Here is a 21502-nt window from a genome sequence, read left to right on the forward strand (position 1 = left end):
CTCCAGGGCAGCACAGTAGAGCCAATTCTGTTAGTGGAGTTGTAGGTGAGCCAGACCGGAAGATGTCAGCATGGGAGAGCTGTACCCATTTCTTATCTGTCCAGTGGCATCATGGGCAAGGGAAAGATGCCCCGTCACCAACACTGAAGCAGGTGAGGAGCTGGCCCTGAGGTCACAAGAGCTTGAGAGCAGGCTCTGCACCTTGCTTTAGCAATGACATAAACTCAACCCTATTGGCAGAGGTGTGGGTAATCCTAAACAAAGTAGGGAGAAAGGGAGAGATGTCCCCATTGTTCATCTGTCTTGTGTTGGTATGGGTAAAGAGAGTGGCCCTCCCTCCTTCCCTTGGCCCATCAACCCCTGAGGCAGGTGAAAGGGCTGACCCTCAGGTCATAAGAACAGCAGAATTGTCCTTGACACCCAACAGCTGCAAAACTCAAGAGGGCAGGCCTTGCACCTTGTCTTGGCTACCCAGTAGAGCTGGCTGTGATGGTGGAAGGATAGGAGAGCTGACCCTGAGGGTGTGAAAGCAGGAGAAGTGGCCTCACCCCTTGCTCATTGATACAAGAGGTGAATTAACCAGGGTATTTCTGAAGAGCACACCCCAATGGTGAGGACAGGGGAGAATTGGTGGTCAGATCAACCCTGTAGATGCCCAGGCCCAGAACTAGGGTTATGACTTAGCCCATCCCACCATCCACACCATCTATGATCTGTCTGAGCACCTGAAGGGGTCTGATCTGAAAACCCAAAACTGAATAATCTGCACAACACAGGGCAACAACAGCATATCCAAGAAGATCCCTAGTGAGGGCCTTGCCTCAGTATTTTAGTAAAAACCAGGGCCCTCAATTGAGACTAATGACTCTTTGCAATGAATAATTGCAAGTATCAATATTTGGATAAAGGGATTTACTATGTGATTCATTATGCCACACTGCAGCTTCCATGATAAGATCTTTAATTTTTCCTCTCTTTTTTTACTCTTAAGTTTTGCTTTATTTTGAGGAGACACAGGGGGAGAAGGTGGATATGAAGGGATGGGAAAATGAATAGGACAAAGATAAATGATGTAATGTAAATGACACATAGAATAAAAATATGAAAAAAAACAAGCTGGAAGACTGATTCAGTGACCTGGACTGAAACAGGCCTGGGACAGCAAACTCCAAAGGAGCAGGACTCAGCCATAAACCTAGGCCAGAGCAGGCCTGAGACAGTGAACACCACAGGAGCAGGAGTGGATCCTGACCAGGAATATTTGTGGAAACCGGATGGAGTCAGCGACCTAGGCCAGAGTGGGCCTTTAATGTAGAGTTCCTCATGAGCAGGAGTGTATCCAGACCACGGTCATTTTCAGAAACAGGACTGAGCCAGTGACCTAGGCCATGTCTGGCCTGGGACAGCAAACCCCATAGAAGCAGGACTGAGCCAGTGACCTAGGCCAGAGCAGGACTGAAACAGTGAATTCCACAGGAGCAAAAGTGGATCCTAACTAGAAACATTTACAGAAACAGGACTGAGTCAGCATCCTAGGTCAGAACAGGCCTGATGCAGCGAGCTCCATGGGAACAGGACTAGAACAGAGTAGGCCTAAGACAGCTAGCTCGGTATGAGCAGGAGTGGATCCAGACCAGGGACATTTGTGGAAACAGTACTAAGCCAGTAACCTAGGCTGGAGCAGACCTGAGACAGTGAACTCCACAGGGGCAGGACTGAGCCAGCAACCTAGACCTGAGCAGGCCTGAGACAGCGAACTCCACAAGAACAGGAACAGATCCAGACCAGGGACATTAATGGAAACAGGACTAAGCCAGAGATCTAGGTCAGAGCAGGCCAGAGACAACCAACTCCTCAGGAGCAAGCACAGGGGAAACAACTGCTGAGGAAGTGGGCTGGATTCAGCGAGATCTGTGGGTCTAGGCATGAGTGTGGGACCTATGAGGGTATAGGCAGGAACCAGAGATCTCTGCAAGTCTGGGCATGAGTCTGGGACCTCAGAGGGAGTAGATTGGAACCAGAGAGCTTTGCAGGACCAACTCCAAGCTAGGGACCTCTGCAGGAGCTGACCCATACCAGGAATATTTACAGAAACAGGACTGAGCCAGCAACTTAGGCCAAAGCAGGCCTGAGATGGCAAACTCTACAGGAGCAGAGCAAAACCTGGGAGTACCAAGCGACTCCCAGGAACAAGGAGTGATCAGTGGGGTGACTAGAAATATGGCACTGACTGCACCACAAGGAAAAAATCATCTGAGCCTTGGATTCACTGGCACCTGAAAAATTGGGCACAAGAGTCACAGACAACTGCAACTACACCAATCAGAGGAAAAGATGGGTGGACAAGGTAAGAACACATGCAACACCACAAAGAGCAACATGACACCAGTAAAAACTAGTGACTTGAATAAACAAATAAAGATGAAACAGAAGAAAATAACCTAAAAAATAACTTTAGGAGAATGTTTTAGTCCCTTAAAAAGAAAATGAAAAAGAAATAGAGGAAAAGACAAATAACAAATTGGAAGACATCAACAAATCCCTTTTAAAAAAAAACAAGAAAAAGCAATGAAATATATTAAAGAAACTATTCAAGACTTGAAAACAGAAATAGTGACAATAAAGAAAATGCAAACTGGGGGAGTTATAGAAGCAGAAATAATGAGAAAATGATCAGGAACCACAAATGTAAGCACAAACACATAATACAAAAGATAGAAGAGAGAATCCCAAATGCTAAAGATAGAATAGAGAAAATAAAGCCATCAGTCAAAGAAAACATTAAATCTAACAAAAGCTTAACAAAAAATATCCAGAAAATATGGGAAACCATGAAAAGACCAAACCTAAGAATAGGTATAGAAAAAGGAGTAGTTTAAGTCAAAAGCATAGAAAACATATTTAACAAAATCATAGAAGAAAACTTTCCTAACCTAAACAAAGACATGCCTATGAAGATGACATAGACCAAATACAGAACACCAAATAGACTGGATCACAAAAAAAAAAAGATTCCCTTGCCACATAATACTTAAAACACTAAACATATAGAATAAAGAAGAACCTGATGAAGATTATTTAGCTATCCGCCAGGAGATAGGAAATAGACAAGAGTCCCAGGTAACCTCGGGTGCATGGTGGGGGGGTGGGAGGGTTGTTGGAAGGGGAGAAGGTTAGAGAGAAGGGAGTAGGGGAGGAATGGGAAAAGAACGGTGGACTGGGATGGGGGGAGGGAGGAAGGATGAATATGAGATCAGGGAAGAATATATTTCAACTAAGGGAGTCATTTTAGGGTTTACAGGAGACTTGATTATATATGGGATCCCAGGTCCAAGGAGAGATCTCCAGATTGTTCTCTGGACAGAGGAGAAGGTGACTGAACTGACCTAGGCCCATAACCATACTGATGAATATTTTGCTTATCACCATAGATCCTTCATCTGGCGATGGATGGAGATAGAGACAGAGACCCACATTGGAACACTGGACTTAACTCGCTAGGTCCAAAAGAGAAGCAGAAGGAAAGAGAACGTGAGCAAAGAAGGCAAGACCAGAGGGAACCTTCATCTGACAATGGATGGCGATACAGACGGAGACCCACATTGGAACATCGGACTGAGGCCCCCAAGGTCCAAATGAGGAGCAGAAGGAGGAAGAAAATGAAAAAGTAAATCAGGTCTGCGAGGGATGCGATCACCCACTGATACAAGGGGACTGATCTAATGAGAGTTCACCAAGGCCAGTTGGACTGGGACTGAACGAGGACATGATTCAACCAGATTCTCTGAATGTGGCCGGATTCTCTGAATGTGGCTGGCCCGGAGTCTTTCTGAAAAGCCATTGACAATGACACTGGGACTTGTTTCCTCTGCATGTACTGGATCTTGGGGATCCAGTCTGTTTGGATACTCACCTTCCTGGACCTGGAGGGAGGGGGGAGGAACTTGAACTTCCCACAGGGCAGGAAACCCTGATTGCTCTTAGGGATGGAGAAGGAGGAGGAGAGAGAGTTGGGGGAGTGGGAGGGTGTTGAGAGGAAGAGCGGTAATGGAAACTTTTATAATTTAATAAAATTACTTTCTCATAAAGAAAAAGAAGGAATATTAAGAGCTACAAAGGAAAAAGGGCAAGTAACATAGGAAGGTCATCCTGTCAGAATTACACCTGACTTCTCAATGGATACAATGAAAGCCAGAAAGTCCTTGTCAAGAGTTGTGCACAAGTTTGCATTCCCACCAACAATGGATGAGTGTTCCCCTCATACCACATCCTCTCCAGCATAGGCTATCAGTGGTGATTTTGAGTTTGGTTATTCTGACAGGTGTAAGATGATATCTCAAAGTTGTTTTGATTTGCATTTCCCTGATCACTAAGGAGGTTGAGCATGACCTTAAGTGCCTTTTGGCCATTCGAAGTTCATCTGTTGTGAATTCTCTGTTCAGATCAGTACCCCATTTTTTAATTGGGTTAATTGGGGTTTTAGTGTCTAGTTTCTTGAGTTCTTTGTATATTTTGGAGATCAGACCTTTGTCTGATGAGGGGTTTGTGAAGATCTTCTCCCAGTCCGAAGGTAGTCTTTTTATCTTACTGACATTGTCCTTTGCTTTACAGAAGCTTCTCAGTTTCAGTAGGTCCCATTTATTCATTGTTGCTCTTATTGTCTCCACTCCTGGGGTTCTGCTTAGGAAGTGGTCTCCTGTGCCTATATCTTGTAGACTACTTCCCACTTTCTCTTCTATTAGGTTCAAAGTGGTCGGATTAATGTTGATGTCTTTAATCCATTTGGACCTGAGTTTTGTGCATGGTGATAGATATGAATCTATTTTCATTTTTCTACAGGTTGACATCCAGTTATGCCAGCACCATTTGTTAAAGATGCTATCCTTCTTCCATTGTATACCTTTAGCTCCCTTGTCAAAAATCAGGTGTTCATAAGTTTGTGGGTTAATACCCGGGTCTTCTATTCGATTCCATAGGTCGACTTCTCTGTTGTTATGCCAATACCAAGCTGTTTTCAACACTGTTGCTCTGTAATAGAGTTTGAAATCGGGGATGGTAATGCCTCCAGAAGTTCCTTTATTGTATAAGATTGTTTTGGCTATCCTGGGTTTTTTGTTTTGCCATATAAACTTGATTATTGTTCTCTCAAGGTATAAAGACCATGAATGTCAGCCCAGACTACTATACCTAGCAAAACTTTCAATCATCATAGAAGGACAAAACAAGATAGTCCATGAAAAAACAGATTTAACCAATACCTAGCCACAAACCCAACACTAAACAGAGTACTAGAAGGAAAACTCCAAACCAAAGAAGTTGGCTACATCAACAAAACACAAATAATGATCTCACATCAGCAAATCCCAAAGAAAGAAAAAACACACAAAATGACATCACCAACAATGAATACTAAATTAATGGGAGATAGCAATCACTGGTCATTAATATCCCTTAATATAAATGGACTCAACTCACCTAAAAAAAAAACCAGAGGCTACAGACTGGATATGAAAACAGAATCCATCTTTTTGCTGCATATAAGAAACATATCTCAAAACTCAAAGACAGACATTGCCTCAGAGCAAAGGGTGGGAAAAAAGTTTTCCAGTCAAATGAACCTAAGAAACAAGCTGGTATAGTTATCCAAATATCTAACAAAATAGACTTCAAGCTAAAATCAATCAAAAGAGACAAAAAAGGACATTTCGTATTAGTCACAGGAAAAAAAAATCCATCAAGAAGAAGTCTCAATACTGAATATCTATGTCCCAAATACATGGCACCCTCATATGTAAAGGAAACACTTCTAAAGTTTAGATCATACATTAAACCACACACACTAATAGTGGGAGACTTCACTACACTCTTACCATGGGGCAGGTCAGTCAGACAAAAAATTAACAGAGAAATAAGGGAACTAACAGATGTTATAATTCAAATGGACCTAACAGACATCTATAGAACATCCCATCCAAACATAAAATAATATACCATCTTCTCAGTACCTCATGGAACCTTCTCAAAAACTGACCACATACTCAGTAACAAAACAAACCTCAACAGATACACAGAGGAAATCCAGGGAATCATTAGATCATATTTCAAAAATTGGTACTCTACAAAATTGGAAAACTTAAAGGAAATGGACAACTTTCTGGATAAATATCACTTACCAAAATTAAATCGAGACCAGATAAGAAAATTAAATAGACCTATAAATGCTAAAGAAATAAAAACAGTCATCAAAAGTCTTCCAACAAAAAAGAGCCTAGGACCAAATGGTTTCAGCTCACAATTCTACAAGCCTTTCAAAGAAGAACTAATACCAACACTCCTCAAATTGTTCTACACAACAGAAACAGAAGGAACATTACTGAACTCTTTTTATGAGACTGTAATTACTCTGATACCCAAACCATATAAAGACATTTCTAAGAAAGAGAATTACACACCAATATCGCTCATGAACATTGTTGCAAAAATACTAAATAAAATACTGACAAATCGAATTCAAGAACATATCAGAACCATTATCCACCATAATCAAGTCTACTTCATCTCAGAGATTCAGGGATAGTTCAACATACAAAAATCTGTCAATAAATAAATTAATTAATTAAAAAAACAAAAAAAATCTGTCAACGTAATCTACTATATAAGCAAACTAAAAATTCTATACTACATGATCATCTCATTAGATGCTGAAAAAGCTTTCAACAAAATACAACATCCCTTCATGATAAAGGTCTTGGAGAGAGCAGGGATACAAGGAACATACCTAAACATAATAAAGACAATATACAGCAAGTCAACAGCCAACATCAAAGTAAATGGAAAGAAACTCACAGTGATTTCACTAAAATCAGGAACAAGACAAGATTATCAACTTTCTCCATATCTATTCAATATATTTCTTGAGGTCCTAGCTAGAACAAAGATATATAAAGGGGAAACAAATTAAGAAAGAAGAAGTCAAGCTCTCACTATTTACTGATGATATTATTGTTTTCATAAGTGACCCCAAAAATTCTACCAAGAAACTTCTGCAACTCATAAACACTTTCAGTAACGTAGCAGGGTACAAGATTAACTCAAAAAAAATCAGTAGCCCTCCTGTACACAGATGATAAATGAGAAGGGAAAGAAATCAGAGAAACATCACCCTTCACAATAGCCACGAATAGCATAAATTATCTTGGAGTAACTCTAACCAAAGAAGTGGATAGAAGGCTTGCATAACAAGAACTTTAAATCTTTGAAGAAAGAAATTGGGCCATCAGAAAGTGGAAAGATCTCGCATGCTCTTGGGTAGGTAGAATTAACATAGTGAAAATAGCAATCTTACCAAAAGCAATCTACAGATTCAACACAATGCCTAGAAAAATTCTTCACAGACCTCAAAAGAATGGTACTCAACTTCACATGGAAAAGCAAAAAACCCAGGATAGTCAAAACAATCCTGTACAATAAAGAACTTCTTGAGGCATCACAGTCCATGACTTCAAACTCTACTAAAGAGATGCAGTACTGAAAACAGGCTCGTATTGGCATAAAAACAAACAGGAGGACCAATGGAACCGAATTGAAGACCTAGATATTAATCCATACACGTAAGAACAACTAATTTTTGACAAAAAGCAAAAAATATCAAATGGAAAAAAAGCATATTTAACAAATGGTGCTGGCATAACTGGATATCAACACATAGAAAAATGAAAATAGATCCATATCTATCAACATGCACAAAACTCAAGTCCAAATGGATCAAAGACCTCACATAAAGTCAATCACACTGAACCTCATAGAAGAGAAAGTGGGAAATACACTTGAATGCATTGACATAGGAGACCGCTTTCTAAATATAACCCCAGTAGCAGAGATACTGAGAGGAACAGTTAGTAAATGGGACACTCTGAAATTGAAAATCTTCTGTAAAGCAAAGGACACAGTCAACAAGACAAAGCAGCAGCCCACAGAATGGGAAAAGATCTTCACCAACCCCACATCAGACAGAGGTCTGATCTCCAAAATATACAAAGAACTCAAGTAATTGGTCATTAAAATAACAAATATTCCAATAAAAAAATGGAGTACAGACCTAAACAGAGAACTCTCAACAGAGGGATCTAAAATGGCTGAAACACGCTTAAGAAAATGTTCAATATCCTTAGTCATCAGAGAAATACAAATAAAAGCAATTCTTAGATTTCATCTTATACATGTAAGAATGGCCAAGATTAAAAGCATTGATGACAACTTATGATAGAGAGGTTGTGGAATAAAAGGATCACTCCTGCATTGCTGGTGGGAAAGCAAGCTGGTACAGCCTCTTTGGATATCAATGCGTCAATTTCTCAGAAAATCAGGAAACAACCTTCCCTGAGACCCAATAATACCACTTTTGGGTATATATACAAAGGATGCTCAATTGTACCACAAGGACATGTGCTCAACTATGTTTATAGCAGCATTGTTTGTCACAGCCAGAACCTGGAAGCAACCTAAATGCATCTTGATCAAAATTGAATAAGGAAAATGTGGTATATTTACACAATGGAGTACTACACAGCAGAAAAAAATAATGACATCTTGAAATTTGTGGGCAAATGGATGGAGCTAGAAAACAACATACTGAGTGAGGTAACCCAGACCCAAAAAGACAATATCATATGTATTCACTCATAAGCTGCTATAAACATAAAGCAAAGAAAATCAGCCTATAAATCTTAATGCCAGAAACCTAGATAACAATGAGGACCCTAAGAATGACATACATGGATCTAATCTACATGGGAAGTAGAAAAAGACAAGATTTCCTTAGTAAATAGGGAGCTTGGGACCCACAATGGGAAAGGGTTGAAAGGGAGGGAGGGGAGTAGAGAAAAATGCTTAGCTCAATAAAAAAGAAAAAACAGAATAACTTAAGCAATCCTTTACAAAAAAAACTTTATGAAGTATTATTGTTAGTATTCAGGCACACCTGGCACCTTATCTCACACCGTGTGCCCACCTGCAGAGCAGATGGCACCCTGTACCTGAAAGAGAAAAACTCCATCTACTCTCAGTCTCTCGCTCTTCCTGATATTCTTCTGAATTGGTAACTCTCTGTCTTTCTCCCACCGCTTCTCTCCTCTATTCTCCTCCTTTTTCTTCTTCTTTCCATCTCTCTTTCTCTTTCTCCACCTCTCTATTTTCATGTCTCTCCCTTCCAACACCCTACACTCATAGTACAATAAACCCCAAGCTCAAGCTCGTCCTGCATGGCATATTCTGTTAAAGGTCATTGTCCCCCACCCACAGTGGGACCCACCAAGGTCTCTCTAATGCCATATCTTACAATCACCATCCATGACTTATTTCTAGCTCTTCCACAGTATTATAGTAGTAAAACCTGTAAGTGGACCAATGGAAATGAATCAGAGACATAGACGTAAATCCACACATCTATGATCCCCTGATTTTATACGAAAAGCCAAATTTTACAATGGAAGAAAAGAAAGCATCTTCAACAAATGGTCCTGGTATAATTGGATGTCAGCATGTAGAAGAATGATTATCTATAACCCTGCACAAAACTCAAATAAGTGATCAAAGACCTCAACATAAATATAGATATACCAAACCTGAAAAAAAAGGTAGTATAAGATATCCTTGAGCACACTGGCACAGGAGACAAGTTCCTGAACAGGACCCCAGTAGTACAGACATTAGTTATCAGCATTAATAAGTGGGACCTCTTAAAACTTGAAAGTTCCTGGAGAGCACAGGACACAGTCAAGAGAACAAAATGGCAACCTACAGAACGGGAAATTATCTTCACTCTCCCCACATCTAGCTTATTTCAAAAATTTCCTTCAAAAATTTCAGATATCAAATAACTGAATAAGTCAATTAAAAATGAGAGTCAGATCTAAACAGGAAATTCTTAACAGAAGAATCTCACGTGGCCAAGTAACACTTAAAGAAATGTTCAAAGTTCTTAGCTATCAGAGAAATGCAAATCAAAATGATTCTGAGATTCTATCTTACACCTTCCAGAATGGCTAAGATCAAAAACACAAATGACATGCTTGGGAAGAGTTGGAACAAGGGGAATACTCCTCCTACTCCTGGTGGAAATGAAAACTCATACAGCCACCTTAGAAATCAATAAGATAGTTTTTCAGAAAACAGGGGATCAACTTATCACAAGATCCAGCTACACCACTCATGGGCATATATCCAAAGGATGCCAAATCACACCACAAATACACTTGCTCAGTTGTATTCATAGCGGCTTTATTTGTCATACCCAGAACCTGGACAATCTAGAAGTCTCTCAGTGTATGAATGGATAAAAATATGTGGCACCACATTGGCTGAGGTGTGGGTAAGACGTCCTTGAAGTTATGAGCATGGAAGAACTATCCCTATTACCCATCACTCATGCGGCAGCATGGATGGGGAGAGATGACCTCCCATACCTTTCCCTCAATGCCTAAGGTGGGAGAGAGAGCTGCCCTGAAGTTATAAGAGGAGGAGAGCTGGTCCTGCCCCTCATCAGCTGCAGCACTCGGGAGATTGTCCCCTATGCCATATGAGGGCAACACAATACAACTGACTCAGAAGATGTAGGCGTTGGAGATCTGACCCTGAGGACAAGAAAGCACGAGAACATTCCCTGGCCCCTGTTCATTGCTGCAATGGGTGAACTCACCAAAACAATGAAGGAGAGCTCAGCCTGATGGTAAGGATAAGAGAGAAGTGACTGTCTGACCAACACAGTAGCTACCAAGACCCAGGACCAGGCTTATGTGTTGGCCATCCCCAACAAACTCACCATCTGTGATCTGCTAGGGCACATGGACAAATTCCCTCCAAATTTCTACTACACATAGCAATAGTAGGTTAAGGAAAAGAAGTCCCAGTGAGGCTCCTGAAACCAAAGGTCTCCTGGTACCAGGCAAGACTGACTGGAATGAGTGGGACACTAACCCAGTCACATAACCTTTGACCTACAGTCTGTCCTCCTATGGGATTTGCTGGAGTATGGATGGCCTACATATTGAAGGAGTGACCAACCAATGACTGGTCCAGATAAAGCCATGCCAGGAAATGTCCAGCCCTGACACTGCCTGGAGAACCAGGACCCACAGGCTGGGTGACCCAGAGGCCTAGGATAGAGACAAACAAAACTGGGAGAAAATGTCAAGGTAATGATGCCTAACAATATTCTGCTATAGCCATAGATTGATGCCTAGAGCAATTGTCATTAGAGAGGCTTCATCCAGCAATTAATGTGAACAGAGACCTACAACCTAACATTAGGTGGTGCTTGAACAATCTTGAAGAAGGCCATGAAAAAGGATTGTAAGAGCCAGAGGATCAAGGACATTGCAAGAAAACTCACAGAATTAACTAACCTGTGCTCATAGGGGATCACAGAGACTGAACTGAAACCAGGGAGCCTCATGCTACTGACCTACGCACTCTGCAAATATGTTGTAGTTGTACAGCTTATGCACTTAGGGGACTCCTCATAGTGGGGGACAGGTACTCTGAGTCTTTTACTGGATTTGGAACCCTATTCCTTATACTAAGTTGCCTTGCCTAGCCTTAATATATAGCAAGTTGCCCAGCCTTCCTGCAACTTGATATGCCATATTTAGTTTATATTCATCAGAGCTAACATTTCTTGAACAGAAAATGAGGAGGAGTGGATTAGGGAGTGGTAAGAGAGAGGCTTTGGTGAGAAAATTGCAAGGAGGGGAAGGACGAGAAACAGTGGCTGCGATGTTAATTAATTAAGCTTTTTGATTAAAAGAAAGAAATATAGTGGGATGTTTCTTAAGAACAACACCCAAGGGTCCTCAAGCCTGTGCATGAACAAACATTTACTGACACACTCACAAACAGGCATGCACACACACACACACACAAAAAGAGTGATCACTGTGTGTCTCTCACAAATGTGCTGCTGGACCAGTGAGGTCTGGGAAAGAGAGTGTGCACTTGACAAACAGAAACAAAAAGCAAAGTAGTGCTCACCTGACACACAACAGGACACACAACAGGACAAACGGTGCTCACCTGACACACAACACAACAAACAGTGTTCACCTGACACACAACAGGACACACAACAGCACAAACAGTGCTCACCTGACACACAACAGCACAAACAGTGCTCACCTGACACACAACAGCACAAACAGTGCTCACCTGACACACAACAGCACAAAGAGTGTTATCTCAGAAGATGGTGGTAAAGTACAAGCACAAGAAGGATATGTTACAGTTTCTCTTGGTACTAAAAACAGGGCTTGAAACACCCAAGTGACTGAGGGGCCAATGAAAACCATTTCTATTCCTTTGGAATTCGGCTCTTAATAAGAAACTGGTGACCTTTAGGCATAAATAGGAATTTCTGCACTTCCTAGTTGTACACTAGGAAGTTTTTAAAATTCTGCCACTGCATCCACTGAGGCCACTTTGTGCAACTGTCACCCTCAGCGGCTGTGTTGACCTGATCCTCCAGCCTGTTGTCAGGTCAGGAAAGGCCACTCTGGCCTCCGGTTATTTTCAGTGAAGGCAGCTGGGAAACAGAAGACAAGAGTGATGAATGAAAACAGCATGAAACTTCTTGTTATTCCCTTTCTTCCAGGATCAAAATCCATCATAATTAGAGAACATAGAGTTGGTACCAACAGAGGTAAGGGACACATGACCTGGTTCCCTCATCCATGGCTGACTTTTCCCATTCGTTATCCTTCCCACAGCTCTTGTGTAACTTTCCATGGCTTAGCACTCTGAGGTGCCTGCTCATCTTCCTGGGTCTTCTTGTTTTCCCTATATGTCTACTGTCTTTGGGTGGTACACTGGCTTCTATGTGCAAACCACTCTTGGGGTGCTTGTATCCCTTTTCTGGGACCCATTCTTTCTTTATATGTTCCATAGAAAGCTTAAGAACTCAAAGTCTTGCTCTTTCTTCCTATTCATCTGTCTCTTTCATTTTTACTTGTAAGTTTGATCAAGGAACATTACAGAAAGGAGAAAATGCCTTTCTCCACACCTAGAAAGCAGTGCCTTGTGTGGCCAAGGAGGGATTGAGGACACAGGTGTAAGTAGCCCTCCAGAATCCTGTAAGGACTGGAGAAAGGAGAGTTGTGTATTTGTCTACAGATACCCAGGCCTGATAATAGCTTGAGTTTATATATAAAAAAGTCCCATTGTGAAATTTAGATTCCTAAAATCAAGATAATAAATTTGTGTTGTTTGAATCTGTTATACTTTTAATGATTTGAAAATTGCTGCTTTGTAGATCTGGGTAATATTAAGCATGTGGTGAGTTCATTATTCCTGCTATGTAGGACAACATTGTCTCGTTTCCTATTCCTAATGTAATAGGGGGGGCAGAGATTTGATCACGTTTTGTGTATCTGTAGGCTGGACAGTTTCATTCTTTTTCTACTAATGATGACATTATTATCTTGTTCTCTGTACTACTGAATTCCATTATAATATTGCCAATTTTGGTACTACTTGTATGGTGCCTCAGTTACTCTGATTTTGCCTCGCTATGTGCACAGACCTTGATGGAGCACAGCATATTTTGAAAGGTCAGGTAGTCCAACTCCACTGACAAATCTTGTCAGAGTTACTTCAGTCATTTGTGTATTCTGTGGGGAAGGGAAGTGCTTACTTTACTCGGCAAACATGGGGAAGTCAGAGGACAGCTGGTGTGACTTGTGTCTGTCCTTTCGTCTGTGGGACCCAGGGATTACACAAAAGTGATCTGGTTTGATCTGGTTTGCCACTGAGCAGCTCAATAACCTGAGCCATCTCATGAGTTCTATATTCTACTTTCCAATTATGAATTAAATTTAATATACAAGGATCAACATTGGTAAGCCACATGCTATTTGGCTTTTCCTACAGACAAAGTAATGCACCTAGATCTTTGGAAAGGGATAACTTCAAGTACAAAGACATTTCTTCACATGGGGATTGTAGGCTTGTTCTCCCTTTCTAAGTTCCCAAGGTTTGGGTACTTAGAACTTTCTCAAACTATTTGAAACATCTTTTATGAAAGGACAACGAATCTCTCATTTAGGATCATTTTTCCTAGATTTGTTTCCTATATTCAAATATTGAATGAGTTTTATCTAGTTCTTGGATACAGAGATTTTCATAAGAAAGAAAACTTGACTTAGTACCAATTCTAGACTTTGTATTTTAAATATCAACTTTTATGTGTATGATTGTTTAACTGTGCTTATATAAGTACAAAGAGAGAGAGAGAGAGAGAGAGAGAGAGAGAGAGAGAGAGGGAGGGAGGGAGGGAGGGAGGGAGGGAGGGAGGGAGGGAGAGAGAGAGAGAGAGAGAGAGAGAGAGAGAGAGAGAGAGAGTGTGTTAGTTGTGTGTTTCTGGTTCTTCATGAATCCAGAGGAGAGTACTGGATCCCTTGATCAGGAGTTATAGGTGGTTGAAAGCTGTCAAGTGAGGACAAGAAATATAATGTGTTTCTTCTTGAAGAAAAACACTTTTAACCACTGAGTCATCTTCTCAGAAATGTCCAAAAATTGCTTATGATAACTTATTCTAGTGTGTGTGTGTATGTGTGGTGTGTGGTGTGTAGAAAAGCATGTGCAAAAGCAGAAAGGTGGAGTCAGAAGACAAGCTGCAGGCTTCAGCCTCTCCTTCCACCAAGCTGGAAGCAGGGACCACAATCATGTCATCAGGCTTGGTGGCAGAGAACTCTATGTAATGCATGACACCCTGGACCCTGCCCAGGACATGCTTCTTCCTCCCTCTTTCCTTTCTCTCTCCATCTATCACCTCTTCATTTTGTGAACTTTGAAAGTGCTCAAATGAATTTACTGAAAGTAAAGGGATATTGGAGAACAAAATACATGGGGAAATTACTTTTTGACACAACATGACACAGACAGCCACTGATACATTTACTATTCATTAAATTGAGCCAACATAAGGGTAATTTTATAATTAATTACAAATATGTACATGATGTAAAGGCCATGTAATACTAAGGTATATTCTGTGAAAAGGATGGCCACTCATTGGCTTCCCTGAGAGGCTGCCTCTATTACAGAATCTCTAAGACACATGAGTTTACAGCTCCGTCCCAAGCACACAGGCAAGAAGTGAGTGAGATTTCATGTTGATGGGACCCCGTGTTCCTGCTTCAATAGAAAGAAGCCCAAACCTTCTAATATCCTCTCTTCTAAGAATTTCTTCACCTTGAGAGATTTACAAATGTCCCTCATAGGTAGTGAGAAGGGATGAATGAACACAAAACTTCCATGCTCCAAGTGAGTTCAAACATGATCACAGGCTAACAAAGTCACCAAGGATGTACAGAAAGTCCATCATCAAGCCACTTCACAGATGGAAAACCAGAACTTCAATGATCTTGGACCCCTCATCTCAATTAAGAACTGAATGATGGGGGCTGGAGAGATGGCTCAGTGGTTAAGAGCATTGCCTGCTCTTCCAAAGGTCCTGAGTTCATTCCCAGTAACCACATGGTGGCTCACAATCATCTGTAATGAGGTCTGGTGCCCTCTTCTGGCCTGCAGACGTACACACAGACAGAATATTGTATACATGATAAATAAATATTTAAAAAGAACTGAATGATGAATATTGATCTGGCAATTCCTGACGGGATGAAGATGGATGTGATGGTTAACAAAACCTGAGGAACATGACTCCCTTTCTGTTTGAATCTAGAATCCTGGGTAACAGCAGGATAGGAAATGTATGGACCTTCCTCTCACTGAGGAGATCTGTGGCCAGTGGACTTCCACTTCTGGGTAATAGTTGGCTATTTTAATGACTTTTCAATTGATTTTAGTTTGATTTTAACACAAGTGTGAGATTCAAGTAGTTTCAGCCGAGCCCCTCCTGAATTTCCTTTTTATGGACAGTCATTTCCCCTTCTCTCTTGTAAATATCCCTCAATGTGAGTGTGCCTGGAAATGTGTGATTGTATGTGTATATGTGCATGTCTGTGTGTGTACATGGTGTACATGTGAGAGAGTGTGTGCATGTGTAAGTACAAGTTCATTCTCTTCATTAGCTTTGGTTTTCCACCACTAGGGTGTAAATCCCGTATCTTGTGTATGTGATGAGCATTACCTCACAACGTCACACATCAGCGCTAAAGTTGGGCACATTCTTGACTTAATGATGCTAGAGACTGAACATAACATCGGCATGTGATACACACACTACCACTGAAGTACAACTCCTGACTTTCTAGATGTCTTTATGTATATTTTAAAGTATTGCTTAACATCACTTTTCCAAGAAACAATTCTTCTAGGAATATCTATTAATTTACAAAAACAGGTCTCTGCATTGCAGAATCCAGAAAGAATGATTTAAAACTGCATTTTTTCCTTAAAGACATTCCAAGTCTCAGTGTCACTTCAGATTTCAGACAACAGTGTACTCTTTCTCTGGTTTGTCTACAGGAGTTTATTCTGAAAGGGAAGCTCCTGTTTTGGCCTTCTTAGCACTGGGTTACAGGCATAAGCACATCTGTCTTATGTTTTGAATAATGTCTTTCAATTTAATGCTCCCCACTGATTCGTAGGGGGTTAGATGCATGACTTGTGATTTTATCAGTATTGCCACAGAAAGGGTTTGTGTCTCTCTCACCACAGAACACAAGTTTCAAGAGGACACTGATTACCCCATTATTGTTATTAAAGCATCCATTGTTGGTTACTTGTTGTCTACCAGATTTCACAGGAGGAATTTTCTTTGTAATTACTAAATGTTGAGTAGAAAGACACTAACAATGTGTAAATCTCCTTTGCAGGTAGGTTTCATCTATTAATTCTAAAAATAATGGACTCCACGGCAAGAGAGAATATTAGTATTTTGTTTTCTCCAATTAAATGAAATTGACAGGAGATGCTTCCCTAAGAAGCAATGGACATTGGATGAGCTAGCTTATGAGAATAAACAAACAAACAAACCACAATCACACATTTCAGTACATCAACAAATCAAAAGCTTGTCCCCTTAGCTGTCCCTGATATTTGTGAGGGGTTGATAATCACTCGGGGCAGTTTATCTCAATTCACCTTTTTGATCCAGTGTCTGTACCCCAAGGGCTAGTAAGATGGAGGAAGTTTGACTGTGCATTGGCTGTAGATTCTGCCTAGATGAACAAACCCTGCCTGAGCTGTGATTTTGCAAAATAAATCAAAGCTAGGTCCATTTAGAGGAACCAAGTCTAAACCTCTGTCCAGAAGTGAAGTAAGGAGATGTGTCTAAATGGTTTCAAGGATCTAACCCTCCCTCCTAGACCTGGCATTTCAGAAAGATGAAGTGGAGTGAATCTACTGTTCTTTCCAATAGCATCACCCCTTCTAAGGACAGAGCTGTATTTCTAACCACCTTGAGTTCTAACTGACTTTGTGTTTGGGTCCAGCTTTTAAACAGTCACATTTCAAGAAAAAATTAAGGGATGGAAATAAGCATTAAGACTCTTGAATGCCCATGTATCAGTGACCTACACCTTTATTCCCAGCAGTTAGGATGCAAAAGAGGTGAATATCTGTGAGTTCCAGGCCAGCCTGGTATGCAACATGAGTTCAAGAGGAGCCAGGGTTGTTCCAGAGAAAATCTATGTCAGATAAAATGCCACGAAGAAGAACCTTGACATAGAAAATGGTGGGTGGGGGTTCTCACTATAGAATGTGGTCATGAAGCATCAAACAGCATCACAATTAGCTGTAGAATTTAAGGCTCATAGCCAAGGCAACAGTGAGGTACACAGTCTTGCCTCCAATTCGTTGGCTATGCTGCCAAGATCTCATGTCTTCGAGTGACTGGCTGCTAAAGTTATTGCGATTACCTCAATTTCAAGGTTTACAGAGACCTGTTTGCCCTGGAGCTCCACTTTTCCCACAGAGGAAGAGGCAAGCCTTATCTTCACAGCATTTCTGCAGGGGGATTGGTGAACTGCCTCCTAACAGATGCGAATTAACTGATCAATACTTCGAGGTAAACGGACATTTTGGTCTTGTCACATCCACCTCTCTTCACTCTCCTCCTGATTCCAACACCAAAAGAGGACCTCCACTGCTAAAGAGAACCTCTGAGCCCCTTACACTGCAGTCTCCGAATTTGTGCCAACATGAATAGAGATGATAAGTTGTCACTCGGTCAACTAAGTGGTTTGTCAGATACCACCAAAACAAAATCCCAAGATGTTCCACCAAGAGCCAGACTAACCTGCACTTCAACACGGAAAGTTGAAGGATGTAGCAGGGCAGAGAGCCTGTTCCTGACCAAAGGGAAGCCAAGCACTTCTTCAACCTGCCGCCCTTGGCAACACCTTGGTATTGTGTCTCTCGAACATCCTGGGACATGGAGAAAGAGAAGAGGCCAGGAGAAGGGAGGAACTGATGAAAAGTCTGAGGAGCCAGCTGAGCCTCCAAAGAGGGTGAAAAAAGAACACGGTGAGACAGAGCTTGGTTGTCCAAAACCTGGGCACGATGACATACCGCATCACCTGGAACAGGGGCCATTCCAGCAAAACACCCAACACGGTGACAAAGGCTCTCAAAAAGAGGATGTGACTGAAGTGAAGCTTGTGGGTCGTGGCAAAGGTCGCAAGCGATCTTATGGCAAAATGGAGGAAGATGTGAAGAACAACCATGGTGTAAAATGTAGAAAATTAGACCATTTTCAGCACGGTGACTATGAGCTCACTGACCCTCTTCAGCACAGTGAACATGTGCACACTGGACATCTTCAGCAGAGTGACCATGTGCACACTGACCATCTTCAGCACAGTGATGATGTGCACACTGACCATCTTCAGCACAGTGATGATGTGCACACTGTCCCTCTTCAGCACAGTGACCTTATGCACACTGACCATCTTCAGCACAGTGACCTTGTGCACACTGGCCTTCTTCAGCACAGTGACCATGTGCACACTGTACAGCTTCAGTACAGGTACTATGTGTACACTGGACATCTTCAGCACAGTGACCTTGTGCACATTGACCATCTTCAGCACAGTGACCTTGTGTACACTGACCATCTTCAGCACAGTGACCTTGTGTACACTGGCCCTCTTCAGCACTGTGACCATGTGCACACTGGCCCTCTTCAGTACAGGTACTATGTGCACACTGACCCTTTTGAGCACCGTGACCATGTGCACACTGGACATCTTCAGCACAGTAACCTTGTGCACACTGGCCCTCTTCAGCACCGTGACCATGTGCACACTGGCCCTCTTCAGTACAGGTACTATGTGCACACTGACCCTCTTGAGCACCGTGACCATGTGCACACTGGACATCTTCAGCACAGTGACCATGTGCACACTGATCCTCTTGAGCACCATGACCATGTGCACACTGGACATCTTCAGTACAGTGACCATGTGCACACTGGCCCTCTTCAGTACAGGTACTATGTGCACACTGACCCTCTTGAGCACCATGAGCATGTGCACACTGGACATCTTCAGTACAGTGACCAAGTGTGCACTGGCCCTCTGAGAACTGACAGGAGACTTGCAGACCCCCTGAAGATCAAGGGTTGCATAGAAGAGCACATTTGTGAAGGGCAAACCATTCTCTTCCAGCCCAATCAATCTAGCTCCCCTGTCACAAAACACCACTCACCAGTCACTGATGAACAGGGCTATTCACCAGAGTCACACTGTGAAATGCAGAAGAGAGTGAGAAAAAACCTCGAAAATGAGAGATGGAGACACCACCCCTACTCTGATGCTCTGGGAGGAGCTCAGATTGAAACCTGTAAAAATACTGTCACTAGGGGCATCACCAACATAACCAGGTTAATGCCTAAGGCCAAGGGGAAGCCTTTGGAGGAGCAGGAGATGGGCAGAGGCCAAGATCAGTTCCCTGAGGTAACAGCTGACATGGAGAACGAAATCGCCAGGGCGCTAGGCCCAGGGCCACAGGACGAAATCTTAAGTAGTTCATTCAAGCTGAACATTAGTCGAGGAGACATGCAGACTCTTCGGAAGGGCCAGTGGCTCAATGATGAGATCATTAATTTTTACATGAGTCTTCTCATGGAAAGAAGCAAATCTCCAGGGTTTCCAGCACTTCACATCTTCAGTACGTTTTTTTACACCAAACTGAAGGGTGGGGGACACAGGGCTGTGAAACGGTGGACACAAACTGTGAACATCTTTGAAAAGGACATTGTCCTCGTGCCGGTACATCTGGACGTCCACTGGACCCTGGTGGTCGTAGACTTACGAAAGAAGACCATTGTCTACTGGGACCCGATGGGAGAGAAGAGACCAGACATCCTGGCGATGATTTTCCAGTACCTGCAGGATGAGAGCAAAGCGAGAAGGGATATAGATCTGAACCCTGTGGAATGGAAGCAACACAGCATGACCGCAGAAGAGATGCCTCTGCAGCTGAATCAGAGCGATTGTGGCATGTTTACCTGCAAATATGCAGATTATATTTCGAGAGACCAACCCGTAACCTTCTCCCAGAAGCATATGCCTCTGTTTAGGAAGCAGATGGTATGGGAAATCCTACATAAATGCTTACTGTAGCAGCACCCACTGGCTGCTCAGGCTGCTCTGCAGCCCTTCATGGACACTGCCAAGGACCACAGGCAGGGTGGGTGAAGAGCCTTAGGACACATTCTGGGCTGTGAAAAGTGGGTGATGCACCAACACCATTCTAAGTAGTGCTAACTTGGAGCAAGGAAGAATTGCATCTGAAGAATGTATAAGATGTGTGTGCCCACTATGTGTTAGAAACTCTTCAACCACTTAAACATGATATGCTTTTAAGCATGCTATATTCAAGAATTTATTTGGGACTAATGTTAATGTTTAATTCTTCTTTCAATTGTTTGTTTAATTTTTTTCTATTTTCCTGTTTTGGTTCTTAAGTTTTGCTGTTTACCACTGATTTCCAGTTATTTAAATGTTTAGTTATTAGATGCTTGTAGGAAGTGTTATTTCTAAAGAAATGCCAATTCAAGGGCCAGTTTCTACTATGAATTGTCCTTATGTGGGACGTGAAAGGTGTTTCCCAGTACTGTTGAACTCTGTCCATGTGACCCTGGAATCAGCCCAGCTAGGAGTATTTGAAAAAGTGTCAGAGACACTTCAAGATACTTCACAGCCTCAAATAAGATCTGTTTACTCTTTGAATGCTAACGAAGTCCTTATAATGCTAAATATATATTTATAACTCAGGTCTCCTTTTGTATCAACCTCACCATTGTGTGTGCTCTAATGAACAGTTTCTTCCAAGAAAGTTATATTTCTTTAGCCATATTATCTTTGTATAAATTAAGCTGAAATCATATAATTTCATCATTAATATTTATAATTATCCAACCCAAAATTTATAATTACTATGGATTTAATGGTTGTTATTTTATGAGGCAAATTTAAGAATGTTATATTTTAAAGAAGAAAGCTTGAATTTAATTGGACTGCTAATTGTACATGGTGCTTTTGTG

At 41.7% G+C, this 21502-nt stretch overlaps 1 protein-coding gene across 1 annotated transcript; it reads left to right on the forward strand.

The window, feature by feature from the left end:
* The first annotated feature begins 17796 nt into the window (after window positions 1-17796).
* On the forward strand, window positions 17797-21129 carry LOC146890252 (uncharacterized). Its single transcript, XM_085681972.2, has one exon. The coding sequence runs from the start codon at window positions 18156-18158 to the stop codon at window positions 20577-20579; it is 2424 nt and encodes an 807-aa protein (XP_085538098.2). The 5' UTR covers window positions 17797-18155; the 3' UTR covers window positions 20580-21129.
* Window positions 21130-21502: the final 373 nt, after the last annotated feature.

Source organism: Myodes glareolus, chromosome 22 (assembly GCF_982192425.1).
Source record: "Myodes glareolus chromosome 22, mMyoGla1.1, whole genome shotgun sequence".
Classification (NCBI taxonomy): Eukaryota; Metazoa; Chordata; class Mammalia; order Rodentia; family Cricetidae; genus Myodes; species Myodes glareolus.